The sequence below is a fragment of the Rhamphochromis longiceps genome, linkage group LG11 (genome assembly GCF_057381845.1).
Source record: "Rhamphochromis longiceps isolate RC_006_pf linkage group LG11, R_longiceps_female_GT1.1, whole genome shotgun sequence".
NCBI lineage: Eukaryota > Metazoa > Chordata > Actinopteri > Cichliformes > Cichlidae > Rhamphochromis > Rhamphochromis longiceps.
Window position 1 is genome coordinate 977501 of NC_140567.1, and position 15597 is coordinate 993097.

Consider the following 15597-nt stretch of genomic DNA (forward strand, 5'->3'; position numbering starts at 1 on the left):
ACACAAAAGGAAGTTCACAGCTTTTAGCAGCTCCCCCACCCCCTCATCCACACACCCCCACTCCCCTCCCTCCAGAATTCCCAGCTAACAACCTAATTTACATATGAATGACTAGCCAATTTAGCTTCCACTTGGCTGAAGCTAAAGCCTAGCTAAAAGCCTACCAGCCATTTGGCTGGTGGTGGGTTTTAAAGGTAGAAAGGTAGAAGCCTGGGACTCCTAGTGTTAAGAGCACACTTAAATTAAATACTTTTTTTATGACTTTGATTAGGCTTTTGTACAAGTTCACTTCTAGTCCTGCTGACTTCTCCTGTATATAGCATACACGGTGTAACTGACTGACAGGCTGTCACATTGCTATTATGAGTTCCCTCTGGGCCTGTGTGCTTTATAACAGAGAGAATAGATGGCATCATGACAGAGTGCAGCTCCTGCCCTCAACACTAAAAGGAACACTGCCTGCAATGAAAATGGCAGTGGAGCTGAATTCTTTCCATTCAAAAGCACAAAGTCGTGTTGACTAAAGTGCCCATTTAAAAAGGTACAGCCCACTGAACGGTCATTATGATCTCATATACACGAACAGTATCACTTCTCCACCCACTGGCAGGCTTTGTTGTTTTGGAATAAAAACAAATGTGTTTTTTAGGTAGCAGAGTGACGACGCCACCAGAGATTATTTAAATACATAATCTGAATCGTCCTTCATTTTTCAGTATTAGGACTGAAGGGTAGCACGCCTTCTGCATATCTGTGTATGTGTGGAGTTCTCCCTGTGAATGTCCGGGTTTCTTCTGGGCACTTTCTTCCTTAATATAAAAACATGCATGCTACATTAGCAGTGCTGTGTTCAAGGTACACAAAGTATCAAAGTACATAGAGTATATTGCAGGAAGCCTGCAGTTACAGACAGAATATTATAAGGATGGGTCGGGTGTATCCTTCGTGGCCCACGATATCCCAGAATTCATAGCGCGTCCCAGCCAATTCCAGTTTTCAACAATGGCGGCCGCTACTAAGTTTTTAATATTGCTCTTATTAATCTTTCTGGGTCACAAAATAAACTTTAAATATATTTTCAGGCAAGAATGTAGCTGTGTAAACCTCAAATATCTGCTCGGTTTATCAAGATATCGCATATTTGCAAAAGTGCTCCGACATTTTCGGAGACGTCTGTTACCCACCAGCTCGATAGCTGACCAGGAGCTCGAGGGTCACTGGAGCCCCCGAGAACAGTGAACTCCCGGCACATTGTTCTCAAACCAACCCATTTGCTACTCAGGTTAAACATGATATATAAGTCACTTAGACAACCTAAAAATCTTATTGTTTGGCTTTTTCAGTGTTTTATTTGTTTGTATGTAAATCGGTTTGGCTGAGATTAAAGTTATTAGATTAGATTAGATAAAATTAAACTTTATTAATCCCCCGGGTGGGTTCCTCTGGGGTTTTCACACAGCTGAATAAACCTCCGGGCCACCCGACCTTCTGAGGACCTGGCCCACGTAGAGCAAAGGACAGGTCCTCAGGAGGATGCAGCCCATGAATTTGGACAGCCGTAATATACACAAATCATTGAATATCAGGATTCCAATCATTTCCATGACAACAGGTGTGAAAAACCAAGGACTGCTTCTACAAACAGGGTAAATGTTACAAGTGTTGAAACTGAAAAAAGCTAAATTATACTCATCAAACTATATGCATCAGAAAACAAAGAAATGATATAAAGTCGCTCTAGTAAATTTATGCTACATACATTCAGCAGCCACTTTACTGCATAGACCTGTTCAACTGCTCATAATCCTAAAATTTCTAATCAGCCATTCACATATCTTTCTTATAACTTTCTCCAGAACCAATCACTACAGACCCCAAACTTCATGTGGCCACCTGATGAGCTCAAGAACAGTGTGTAGAGAGCTTCATTGAATGGGTTTTCATGGATCAAGCCTTAAAGCGCAGTGGTGTAAAGACGCCACCACTGGACTGTAGTGCAGAGAGGAAACGTCCTCTGGTGTTACAAGTCTGACAATCCGGTGGCTTGGTGGTTGCCAGTAGAGCAGTACTGGTCTAACTGCATTGCAACGGTACAGTTTTGTGCAGGGGGGAATTTTGATGTGGGATTGTTTTTCAGGAGTTGAGCTTAGTTCCAGTGAACACAAACCTACAACCTGCATATGATTTTTATCTGTCCAGTCTGATATGCACTAATCTGAAGAAGTGCACATTTGGAGGGCAGAGAGGTCATCTGAATCATTTTACCACTCACACTGGAAAAACAAGTTGAAGTCATACATGTCACAGATTTTTACACATTTATTTATATGTGTACTCCTAAGTGCCAGTCCTAGGCCTGCATGAGTAAGTAGGATTGTGCCAAGAAGAGCATCGACATGGCCAAATAGCGCTGGTTAACAATGACCACCATGGGTTCTGTTGGCCTACAGGGTGCCAGTGCAAACTGTGCTACTGTTGGACGAAGACAGTGAAAGAAGAAAGGGAGAAGCCATGTTAGAAGGCAGAGGGAAAGTTCTAGAGTAGGGACTTTAAATTATTACATGTGGTAAAGGGAGAAACTCATGACCAAGAGGAGGAAGATAGATATACTGTGTGTGCAGGATACCAAGCACAATGACACTAGCACTAGTTCTGACATGATCTAGATTTCTTACCATGACAGGACACTTTGAATCCATTTCTGGTGTGAGGTGGGTCATCTTGAACGAGGACTATGTCAATAGTGTTGTAGAGATGAAGACAGTGCCAGACAGACTCCTGAGACTCCAGCCTAAACTCGGAGGGGAGATGTTGAATGTTCTCAGTCCTTCAGGTTGGATAGCAAACGAGAAATTCTGGAGCAAGTTGGATGAAGTGGTAGAGAGTGGAGTGACCTCCTCCCCCACAGGATGGACAAGACTAGAAATGGTTTCAGCTTTAAAAGAACTTGGTATGGGTTAGAAAAAAACGATTGGTTTATGTTACAATGATTGCTGGTTCTTTTAAAACTCATTCTTGGTTGCCATAGTGACACATCGCTGCTTTGACAACCCGTGTGCTGCATACATAAAATATTTTCCTTAATAAAATGCATTTTTTTAAAAGTTCATGCTGTCGAAAAACAAGAAACCCCCGCAAATATGTTGCATTTCTTTGACTATCTCCCATTTGCTGTTAGACTGCACTGATTTAACGTGAAGCATTAGCAGTTCTGTAATCAGAGTGGATCATACTCATCCTGACTCTTCAGAAGAATAGTGTGTTAGAGTATGCTAACCCCCAGCACACAAGATCAACAGCCTCCATTGACACCTACACTAAAATAAATTCACACTCCCATTTGCCTCAACACCTTCTTCTAACACAGATTATTAGTACCTCACACTCCTCCAGGCACACACTCAAGCCAGTTTGCATTTTGAAAAGCTCACTGACTATCATTGATTTAAGTGCATCCCTGGACACTTCCTATGGATATGAATATAACTGCACACAGCCACACATGAACAAACAAAAACACACATGAAGTCTTAAGCTGCAGCACTGTGACGCTCAATCAGGGCTCAAATGTGGGAAAATAACAGGTTTGATAGGTTTGTTGTTGTTTTTTTTCCAGTAGGACAGAGCCTTCCCAAGCACCCTAGGGTATGATTTCTGTGCAACAACTGAGGAGAGCTGTTGTGATTGCTTTTCAATCAAGCGAGACAAACGTTAATTTAACCTCTTTTTTTCGCAAGGAGCTGCAGAATTATAGGCTTCATTTGTGAAGTGTGTATGACTGGCACTTTCTGATAGCTTCAGCAATGGTCTTCTATTTAGACCGACTGTCAAGAATTCAATGTAGGAATATACTGACAGAAATAAAGGTGGTAACGTCTTCCACGCACAGTCTGTGAATCTTTTGTCATATCACGCTTTTGTTTCTCGTTTGTTTCACTTGTCTCAATGGTTTGTTGTATCTGTATTAAATCAAATCACTGAACAAAAAGAGATTCTGTTAGTAACGCCATGACAACACTACCCAAACCCTCAGTTACAGGCCTCACGTGCCTGATGTAAGTCAAACTCACAGGAGTTAGATTCCTGGTTTCAATATCCTCATCGGCTGCTGCCTTTGCACATGGATATTATCCAGCTTGCTCCCACAGTTCATCGACATGCTTGTTAGGTAAACTGCTGATTCTAAATTGTGGTGTACGAGCATGAGGCTGTCTCTCTGTGTTGGGCCAAAGCTTTAGGATGTGCCTTGCCTCTTGCGCTCTATGAGGTGCAATATGTTCCAGGCTGGCTACAATCATACACATTTAAAGGACAGCTGCTTACTCGGCGGCTGCTCAACTTTCTAACTTTAAAACAGAAATGTTGTTTGGCTTTCAGCCGTCATGTTCCCAACTGCTGGAGTCAGGTCCTGTCAGAGCTTAGATATGTGTAGGACTCTTCGTTTTTCCACTTCTTTACATAACTTATTTATTTTATATTATTCAAACTCTTTTTTTTTTTATTTTCCCCATATTTTTTATTTTGCAGACGACTCACATTTTCTTCATAACAACAGCTTAGTTGGATGTAAACACATAATAATTCATTACTCGGTTATTACTGGAAACCTCACCGGGTTTGTGTATCTCAAATTGTCTGCTTGTTGTGGCTTTTTTTTTTTTGAGGTTCTGCTGAGTAGCAAGATTTAGAGTTGCGTTTAAATAATCTTTTTTTCAATGAAAATGAAAGATATATAGTGTATGTTCTCATGAACTTGGAAAACCTCGAGTTTGATTAAATATTCTTCTTTTATGTCAGATTTATTCCCATATTACTTTTTTGTTTCCCCTGTCAGAATATATTGCTTCTTGCAAGCTGCTTTCAGAAGTCTCTTATCAGTTCATAAGACACTGGCAGTAAAATATTCAGGGGCATGCCTATGGCATGAAATATGCAAATCTATACGTGAGCTTTGATGTGAGGCGTTGATTTGAGCGTCACAATATTGATATTTTCCTTACTTTGGACAAATCTTTGCTGGTGTTATGAGCTAATGTGTCATGTGCTGTATTCCCAGTTAATGATCGTTTCTCCCTCTTTGTCTTGGTTTGCAGACGGATGCTGCACTGATGTATGATGCTGTGCACGTGGTGGCCGTTGCTGTGCAGCAGTCTCAGCAGATCACTGTCAGCTCATTACAGTGCAACCGACACAAGCCCTGGCGTTTTGGAAACCGCTTCATGGCCCTCATCAAAGAGGTAGATGCTCGTCTACCTGCTCTTCATTCCATCGTCCTCCTTAATACACACAGCGCCTTCACACAGAAAACACACACTCTCAGGAAAGCTGACAGAAACAGCATGTAAATAAGGCTTAGGCAGTCGAGAAGAAAGGGAATATGAATAAATAGAAATTATTTATCCGTGTATTTATTTATATGGAAATCATTTTTCCTAGCGTCTGCACATGCTTACACCCCTGAGGAGGGCAGCCATATTGGGCCGGTTGTCTGAATTTCAGCATTAATCATCCAGGCAGAAACAAAGACACTGCATCATCTGAATTTCTGTTAATTGCTCCAGCAGTTTGCAGCATGGGTGAAGCCAGATGAACAATCTACAGCTTCCTGTCTGTGGAAAATATGCAGATTATCAGCCTATATTTAGGACTTGATAACTCTCTAATCTCCTGTAGTTTGCAGAGATCCTGACACTATTGAGCTGACAAACACATGAGAACCATGGATGTACTTTTATTCTTGCAATATTTACAATATTCTAACAAATGAATACAAAAAGTGCCTTGAAATAATTGAATTGACCTGAGTTGAACTAAGTATCCAGGTTCTAGTATGCTTTAGCATTTATGAAAACAGTGTTATCTGATGCACTGGCTTACATAAAAAAATTATTGGGATGTACACAGTCACAGGATTGTCACATAACACTATCCACAGAATCTTTGCTACATCTAATCTTTACAGAAGCATTCAGATGATAGTAACTACACAGTTGCAAGAAATGTATGAAATGTATACATAATTCCCATGATTGCACCACATATTTCATAACTTCAATAATATTAGTCATTGGTTTGGCATTCAGACCCTCAAGGCATTTTTGGTTTATTTTTTTAAACAGGACATCACATATTGAGTTATGGATTAAGAAACCCAGGACAATGGTTTCTTAATGACATCAGTGGGAGAGTTCTGAGGCAAAAACCAAAAACTCGAAAAAGCAGTGAAGCCAAACGTTTGTTTGACCTCAAGACTTCCAGTCCATACTCGGCACAGATGTTACTGTATACTATGCTGTCCACTTGGTAATGGCGTTCCATGTATGCCCTGCTTGCTGGCATCTTGCACCCTGCTGTTATGTGCTGGATTGTCTCAAGGTACTTGTAGTTGTCCTCAAGGTGGACAATGTTGCCTTCCGGTAGTACGATCCTCTCAGTTCTGACTACCTTCCCTCTCTTTGGTACCATCCGACTACACTTCTGCAGTCCAAATGACATTCCAGTGTGATTGCTGTATATCCCGGTGGTTTGGATCAGTGAATCAATGTCTCATTCAATCTTGGCATACAGCTTGATGTCTTTCATGTAGAGGAGGTGGCTGATGATTGCTCCATTCTGTAGTCGGTATCCACAGCCAGTCTCCTCAATAATCTCACTGGCCTTCTGTCAGCCATTTTGGGTGTTTCTCATCCATTAGCTGCTGGGTCATTTGTGCTGCCAGACGCTCGACGAGTGCAGTCAGCTTTTTTTGCAGTCAGCCAATCATGTCGAGGCCTGCTGCTGTCCAACTCTTCATACTGGAGACGTGTTCGTGGATTTCTGCCACAGTGATTCTTACTGGAACTTGTTCAGGGAGTCCCACAAAATTGATTTTGTTCATCTGAACCTAGACCATTGATCAACAACCACTGATCAATGACCATGAGTACCATTCGCAGAGAGTTGGGGAATGGCTGCAATCACAGCATTGTAAGATGGTGACAGATGTACCCTTAGGCCCCTCCTCCATTCAGAGATGGTCTTTCCCTTTTCATGTAAATGGCCTCCTTGACTCCGCCCTCAAACCAGCGTCCCTCCCTGTCCAGGATGTGAACATCCTCATCATTGAAAGAGTGTCCACTGGCCTGTAAGTGTAAATAGACTCCTGACACGTACGGGATCACTACAGGTTTTCTCTTAGGGAGCGGTTGTCCTTCTTCTCCCCTGGATCATCTGCAGCTTTCTTTTTAATCTGTGAACTTTATATTTCATTTTTTTAAACTGGAAAAAGTGTTGGGGTTTTAGGAGCTTTCTTTAGGAGCCTTTCTACTGATCTTATCTATTTCTGATTTTATCTGTTTTGATTTTATATACTGTTTTGTTTGTTTGTTAAGCTTAAATTTCAAAACTTACATTAACTACTGATTTTATCTACTGTTCTGATTTTATCTGTTTTGATTTTATATACTGTTTTGTTTGTTTGTTTGTTTGTGTGTTTGTTAAGTGGGTTTAGAGCTCTGGGTAGCTCCCCAGCTGGGTCTAGACTGGGTCTAGAGAGTATTTTAAATTCAGGGAATTTAAAATAGAAAGTAGCTCGTCCACAGAAGGACTGGTAGCTCCCCTTACGATAAGGGTTCAGATCGCGCGAACAGGTGTGAAATGTGTGTGTTTAGTTAGTTTGTTTGTTTGCTTGTTTTAATCAATTTTAAATCATGCTTTTTATTTGTTTTTGTTTCTAATGTCTCTGTAAAGCACTTTGAATCACCTTGTTGTTGAATTGTGCTATACAAATAAATTTGCCTTGCCTTGCCTTGCCTTGATGTTTCAGTGGAGCTACCAGGCCAGACTTTACACCTTTAAGTGTCCTTTCAGTGCAGGCCTTTTTATCTACCTCGCAAACTAACGGTAGCCATACTTACCATTGTTTACCCCACCCCCCACTTTACCATCGCGTTTTCATCCTTTCGTCTATAAAAATAAAGTAATGTCCATATGCTCTACAGTGCACCAATTATATTATAAGACAGAGGAGAATACCACAGGCCTAAACCCTGCATGTCTGACAACAGGAGGTGTATCAGTCCTGTTTGCCATGTGGAGACAGCGTTTACACTGGAATCTGCCTTTGGTGGCTTTTTTGGAGCAAATGTGACATTCACTAGTAGAACTGACACACGAAACAAAACACTGACTAGACTACACAATAACTACAGCCTCCAAACGCACTAAATGTCACTAATGTCTCACATATGAAAACTCTCTTTCTTTCTTTCGCTCGCCCACTTTCTCTCACTGGCATCACTCCTAAAACCTCCCCCTCTTCCTAAACAACCAAATGCCACATGTTGCCATATCAATTTTTGATTGGTTGACATAGCAGAATTTAACACCAATAGGGAAAGGGTGTTTTTTCTTTTTTCACTCACAAGCGGAGAGTGTTTGCTAGCGCTGTCCTTAGAAAATGCCGTTTTTACTGATTCTTCCCGCTGTAAACACCACTGTTTTGCTCAGAAAAAATGTTGTGTGTATTTTTTATCATAACTCTGGTTTTACTTGGCCTATTAGTGATGGGATTTCCGGCTCTTTTTAGAGATCCGGCTCTATCGGTTCGGCTCACTAAAAAGAGCCGGCTCTTTCGGCTCCGAACCGGCTCTTCAGGTTGTTTTGTTGCTTTAATTAATTTATTATTAACAATAATATAAAATTATGCACAAAAGGAATTACTAACATAAAAACAAGTGGTTTTATTTATATATGTTTATATATAAATATATGCGGTGGCCCCTAGAGACAAAACACGTACAAACTCCAAAACACATTTCTAGCATGAACTGAACTTCCAAAGCAGAGCTACTAGATCACTTAAATTACACAATTGAAAGCATGTGTGTATTGTTTGTGTATTTATACACAGGCACTCATATATATATTCAAATAATTTAAAAAAAAGTTCATTTACCTGTTATTACCACACACCAAATCCGGTCGTTGGTACTTGCTGGCTTGTGTAGCCACAAGATAACAAAGGCTCAACACTGCGCCCAGCATCCTGGAGCACTTCTGTTGTCTTTTGTACGTGTTTTGAGTTTTTATATGCTTCTGAGTTTTTACGTGCTTCGGAGTTTGTACGTGTTTTTACGTGTTTTGGAGTTTTTACGTGTTTTGGAGTTTGTACGTGTTTTTACGTGTTTTGGAGTTTGTACATGCTTCAGAGTTCGTGCGTGATTTGAAGTTTGTATGTGCTTTGTCTCTAGGGGCCACCGTAAATATACTTTTATTTATTCACTCCACATAAAATGTAATAAATAAATCATATAATACAAAAATCAACTATTCACATTTCAAGTTTTAACTATTTAAATTTTCAGCTTTTTCCTTTCACAAATTTAAAGTGAAAAGAACACAAAACACTGCAAACCACAACACAATTAAATATAAATTATAATATGAAAACTAAAAGAACATGCATATTCTCTGTCATATGGGCCTGCATGAATAAACTTTCTCAATCCTTTATCATCTGCAACTGAAAATAGTTGTGGATGATTACTATACCTTTCTAATGTTGTTGTCCCTGCCTCTCTTTCTCTCTCTCTGGCTCTGTTCCTGTGCTACTGAGTGTAACTACCGCCCCTCCCCCCTCTGCCCAGCGTAAAGCACAAGGCTCGCGTGCAGAGTGAAGCGGAAAAAAAGTGCGAGAGAGAGGCTGAGAGAAAAAAAAAAAAAAAAAAAAAAAAAACCCACGTGACGGCTCGCGATAAGGAGCCGGCTCGCGTCGTTCACGTCAAAGAGCCGGCTCTAAGAGCCATTTCGTTCGCGAACGACCCATCACTATGGCCTATCAACACAATCTAAAAACTGGTTTATAGATTGAAGTCCGCACTTTCGACCCAAGTTGAAATGGAGATTCTGGGTTGCTGCATCTTGTAGCTGTGTCGTCTTAAATTGATCACGTGATTTCAACTTGCCGGCGCGTCTGTCAACCCCAGAGGGTTAACCTCTGGTGAGCACATACAGCACGATCCCCATACCAATCTCTTGTTCAGTCAGCATTCCAGAGATAGTCCTCCCTTCAGTTCAGTCTTAGTTTCATCAGTAGACCATCTGTTCTGTACAAGCAACCAACTTAAAAGGGGGAAAGTCAGTTCAAGGCAGAGCTCCATCTAAGCCTTACTTTTCTTCGCCACCACCAGCATCTTAGACTAGAGGACCCTGTCCTAAAGCCTATCACCACTGGGATTCCAATATGCCATGATGGCTCATTGCAGCCTATTTGCCAAATTCAATGGCCTTCTTTGGCCATTAGAAGACAGGGGCATTGGTACACTTTTATTTACAAAGCTATGCTAGGATTGCTGCCTCCTTATATTTGTACTTTGGTCACAAGGACAAATAGTGGTTCTTACTCCTTGCGTTCAAATGATCAGCTGCTGCTGTCTGTTCCCCTTGTCCACACAGAGTTGGGTAAGAAAGCCTTTGTGCACTCTGCGCCTTTTTCGTGGAACCTGTTACAGAAAGACTGGAAACTGACTGAACTGTTGTCTTTAAATGTTTTTAAAACTAAACTCAAAGGCCTACAGACTGCCTCAATAATGTGTAATTGTTTTGTGTAATCTTTTAACTTTGTTTGTTCGTATGTATTTGTTTGGAAATGCGCTGCCTCTTGGCCAGGACTCCCTTGAAAAAGAGGTTTTTGATCTCAACGGGACATTCCTGGTTAAATAAAGGTTAAATAAAAAAAAAAAATTCCTTTCTATATCTAAATTAATATGTCCAAGTCTTCCAAGAGATCTCTCCTATTATTGAAGTAGCATTTCCTACATTACTAGCATTGAATGTTCAAACAGCTTCTATGGAGTATGGTCTTTTATCAATTGAAATGAATAAAGTCACATTTTTTCCCAAGGAAGGCAGTACCATGAAGGAAAAATAAAAACTTCTCAGGAAACGCAGAATTCCTGAAAGCTCATAGACATAGAACAAGCCTAACACTCCATAACTCTCCTTCTTGATCAAATAGCCCTTAACCCAGCAGGGTATTTAAAAACTGGCGAATCATAAGTGATGATTGCCCAGATCTTGTTCTTCCCATCCAGCTGACTGTTCAGGACTTGCCTACTCTCTGCAGGTATTTGGTGACTTTGGTGGCTTTTCTAGCTGACTTGTCGTGGTTCCTAATTGGTTGTGGGATTCCCAGATACTTGTAGGTGTCCTCTATGTCAGCAATACTAATACAAAACCAGAAGGCAGTTCTAATCCTCAGTTCTAACTTCTTTTCCTCTCTTAGTTATCATCTGAGTACACTTCTCTAGCCCGAATGCCAATTTGATGTTGTTACTGTAGATCCTAGTGGTGTGGCGTGGATCAGGCCAAGGATAAGCCAGGACACCCAGATCTCCCTCTCCCTGTCCACCTCCTCAATCTCCTCAAGAGAATACCAAGATGTTCCCAAGCCAGCATGTCCTGGATCTGACCCAAGGCCTCCTCCCCTTTGGTAGGAGGAGCTCTTAGGAGGAGGCATCCTAGCCAGACACCTAAACCACCTAAATAGGCTACTATTTGTTGGAGAAATAACGGCTCTACTCTAAGCCCCTCCGAATGGCACAGCTTCTTATCCTATCTCTAAGACTGAGCGCTTAACCCCTTCAGCTGAATCTTTTTCTACTGCTTCATATAGGCTGCTTGTATCTGCTATCTCATTGTTTCAGTCACTACTTAAGTCATTTGACCATAGTTAACAGTAGGAACAAAGATCAACCAGTGAATCAACGCTTCACTCTTATGCTCAGGTTTTTGCATTAACAGAAAGCATGTAGTGTCAACATCACTGCAAACCCTACATAAGTCCATCTGCCAATACGCCGATCCACTCTCTTACTCCCAAATAAAATATTCAATAGCGAAATATGTTGTTTGCTATTGGTAAAAAAGATTTGGCAAGTTTTTAATGGGCACAAACCACATATTCAACTCTGCTGCGTAACCCACAGATGTATTTTCCTTACAAATGCGTTACCATTCAAGAGAAAACAAACAGGCTTTACAATGGTACAAGGCTTTTTCCCAAGAAGCATTGTTACAAGTGTGTAAAGGGGGTTCTGTAGCTAGGGAGTTAGAGCAGGTCATGTATTAATTGGAAGGCCAGTGGTTCAATCATTAGCTGCTCCTGCATGCAAAATATCCTTGGGCAAGATACTAAGCCCAAGATGCTCTCATACATTCATCGGAGTTTAAATGTGCAATAAGCCCCCGGTCTCAACGTCATTGCCTAAACGACTGTTGAAATTCCTTGTAGCATAATTTAGTCCTCAGATGGGGGCACCCTCGAATACCCTATCCAGTGACTTCAGAAAGGTTAGGTAAATTGAACCATTATTGTAAACGTACTGGTAAATGGACTCATTCTAACAGTTAGGTCCATAACTATTTGAACAGAGATGACATTTTTCTAATTTTGGATCTCTACATTACCACAATTAATTTTTCATGAAAAAACTCAGATGCAGTTGATGTACAGACTCTCAGCTATATTTCACTGGATTCAACAAAAATATTAATATAGGAACTAAAGCATTTTAAAACACTATTACTTAATTTCAGGGGCTCAAAAGTAATTGGTCTAAAATAAAAATAAAATAAAATTTTCATTTCTAATATTTGGTTGAAAACCCTTTGCTGGCAATGACAGCCTGAAGTCTTGAACTCATGGACATCACTAGATGGTTTGCAGGTCTCTGAAAACCTCAGACTTAGTTTGGCTGCATCTGTCTCATGTCGCATTACAACGCAAGTGTTCCAGTGCCACCGGCAGCCATGCAGGCCCAAGCCATCACACTGCCTGCTCCATGTTTTACAGATGTGTGGTGTGCTTTAAATCACGAGCCCTCCCATGATTTCTCCATACTTTTTTCTTGCCATTATTCTGGTAGAGGTTGATGTTGGGTTCATCTGTCTCAAGAATATTTTTCCAGAACTATGCTGGCTTTTTTAAATTTTTATTTATTTATTTATTTTTAGCAAAGTCTGATCTCGGCTTTCTGTTCTTGAGGCTTATGAGTGTCTTGCACCTTGCAGCGAACCCTCTGTATTTACTTTCATGTAGTCTTCTCTTTATGGTAGACTTGTATATCTATACGCCTACCTTCTGGAGAGCATTGTTCACTTGGTTGGCTGCTGTGAAGAGGTTTCCCTTCACCTTGGAAATGATTCTGTGATCATCTACCGCTGTGACTTCCATGGTCATCTTTGCCTTTTTGCGTTGCTGAGTTCACAAGTGCTCTCTTTCTTTCTTAGGATGCACCAAACTGTAGAGTTTGCCACTCCTACTATTGTAGCAAATTCTTAGATGTGTTTTTGTTTTATTTCCGCAGTTTAAGGATGGCTTGTTTCACCTGCACGGAGAGCTCCTTTGACCACATTTTGTCTGTTCACAGCAAAATCTTCCAAATGCAAGCACCACACCTCAAATCAACTCCAGGCTTTTTATCTGCTTAATCGATAATGACATAACAAAGGAACTGCCCACACCTGCCCATGAAAGAGCATTTGAGACAGTTGTCCAATTACTGTTGCTCCCTTTATAAAGAAGATGACACATGTTGAGGAGCTGAAACTCCTAAACACGTCATCCAGTTTGAATGTGGATACCCTCAAATGAAAGCTGAGAGTCTGCACAGTAAGTCCATGTCCATTATTTAACATAACTGGAATATGTTTCAGTAAACAGAAAAAAAGACAAAACTTGTGCCAGTGCCCAAATATATGGGCCTAACTGTACAGTGATTTTTCAGTGCTTCATTGGACCAAAGTATCCTAGTAAATGCTTCTTTGGGCTCCATCTGTCTGGTCCCCATTGGTTAAGGTCTGACTACCAGACACTCTCCCTAAAACCGTGCTTTGAGGGATAAGGCCCTGGTAACCCTGATACCAGGCAGAGTAACAATATCCCATGTTGTTATCTCCATAGGAGTATTGTGAAGTGCTACTCCTTTGTCACCCAGGACCAGTTTGCCTTGGGAGACCCTATCAAGGGCAAATACCCATGATCACATGCATCCTGGGATCACTGGGGCACACGGACCCCATCAACATGCTACGGTGGCAAGAGATGAATAATAAAAATGGATCCCAAATCTCCAAGCACTTCAAAGCCCTGGAGCCAAAACCAGTGACCATGACATTACCATTTGCTTGTTGCAGACTCTAAGTATGTTTTTTGTCAGTTTCAGTTATGAAGTTTTCTTCTATAAATAACTGTTTATTTCTGTGTGTTGCCTGATTCTATTAATTGTGTTATATTTATAGCACCATTTTTGACATACATATAATAATCTCCACTTGAGTAACATGTCCATATGTCTGTGAACAGCAGCGGTATCATCACGGAGGTACCAGACACTGAGTCAAAGGAGTATGACAAATGCTTTCATGCAGCTGAATGAGTAACTTCCAGATTTGTGACTCCCACTCATCTTACTAAAGATAGGCCTCGAAGTCCCTGATTTCCAGGTGGAGAAGTACTGTGATGACTTGCTGTGCCTGAGCAAAAGCCGTCTCTACTCTGAACCCCTTTCATGCTACATCTTATTCTATCACATCCCTAAACATCTGTAAAGATTGGGTAATTGCCTCCCCACTGTTATAAACGCAGTTACAAAGTCTGTGCAGGCACCTTGATGGCAGAAAAGAGTGTACAGAAAGGCTCTGTGGAAAAGGGAGAATAGAAAAACTGTCTATTCTGCTCAGTCTGCAGCTTCAACATCAAGAATATATTTAAAAGTTAAACAACAGACTTGATACTGTTGGTTGAATGTCTCCTCTTCTATTTTCTGTCTCTCTGCCTTTTCTCTTTAGGCTCACTGGGATGGCTTGACGGGGAGAATCACTTTCAACCGGACCAATGGCCTGAGAACAGACTTTGACCTTGATGTAATCAGTCTGAAGGAGGAGGGGCTTGAAAAGGTTCTGTGTCTTCAATATTTATGTGTTTGTGCACTTAGAGGTTCACCTTATATGACTGTATATGTGGCAATGGGATGATGAGATAACACACAAAATGAAAGGGTCAATGTAGCAGGGAACACACATGATCAAAATGCATATGAGTAATGTCTGTGTAGACCTTCACCTGTGCTCTTGGACCTATGACAGACATGCACAGCTTCATTTTGATTTGATAGTATAAGGCCCTCACCAGGTGTCATTGGCACTTTAATTTAAACTGTGTTGTTTATTGTAGACTGTCCTCTTTATCATGCTTCTCTAACACAGCCAGGTTACTGTCAATACCTTTGTTTTTAATTCTTCATTTCATTTTCATTTATAGAGGGTCAGTTCACAATGACAGTTGTCTCAGCTGCCAGTTGCAGGGTCGGAGACCATGAACAACAAAAATGACAAAACACAAAGTACAGGAGAGACTAGATCGAAGATAATGACATGCCACAGTGGAATATAGACACATGGGGAATTAAACGAGGGAAATCCTCAGTCCTAATGAGAACTTCGGCAGCATACCATACCTGAACCAATAGCAACACAAATACCTTGACCTTACCTCATCCTGCCCTAACTGTAGCCTTTATCAGAAAGAAGGGTTTCCAAAGCTACGGCCTCCCCAAA

At 40.9% G+C, this 15597-nt stretch overlaps 1 protein-coding gene and 1 long non-coding RNA gene across 2 annotated transcripts in view; one reads left to right on the forward strand and one right to left on the reverse strand.

Moving 5' to 3' along the window:
* Positions 1–15597, forward strand: part of grik2 (glutamate receptor, ionotropic, kainate 2) — a 350655-nt gene that overhangs the window by 195724 nt on the left and 139334 nt on the right. Inside the window, exons 8-9 of the mRNA XM_085421989.1 lie at positions 5094–5237; positions 14830–14937. Of these exons, the coding sequence (XP_085278115.1) occupies positions 5094–5237; positions 14830–14937 (252 nt within the window). The remainder of the gene's footprint in view (positions 1–5093; positions 5238–14829; positions 14938–15597) is intronic.
* LOC146658379 (uncharacterized) overlaps positions 1–15597 on the reverse strand; it is a 231591-nt gene that overhangs the window by 21455 nt on the left and 194539 nt on the right. The gene's annotated exons all lie outside the window — the stretch shown is intronic.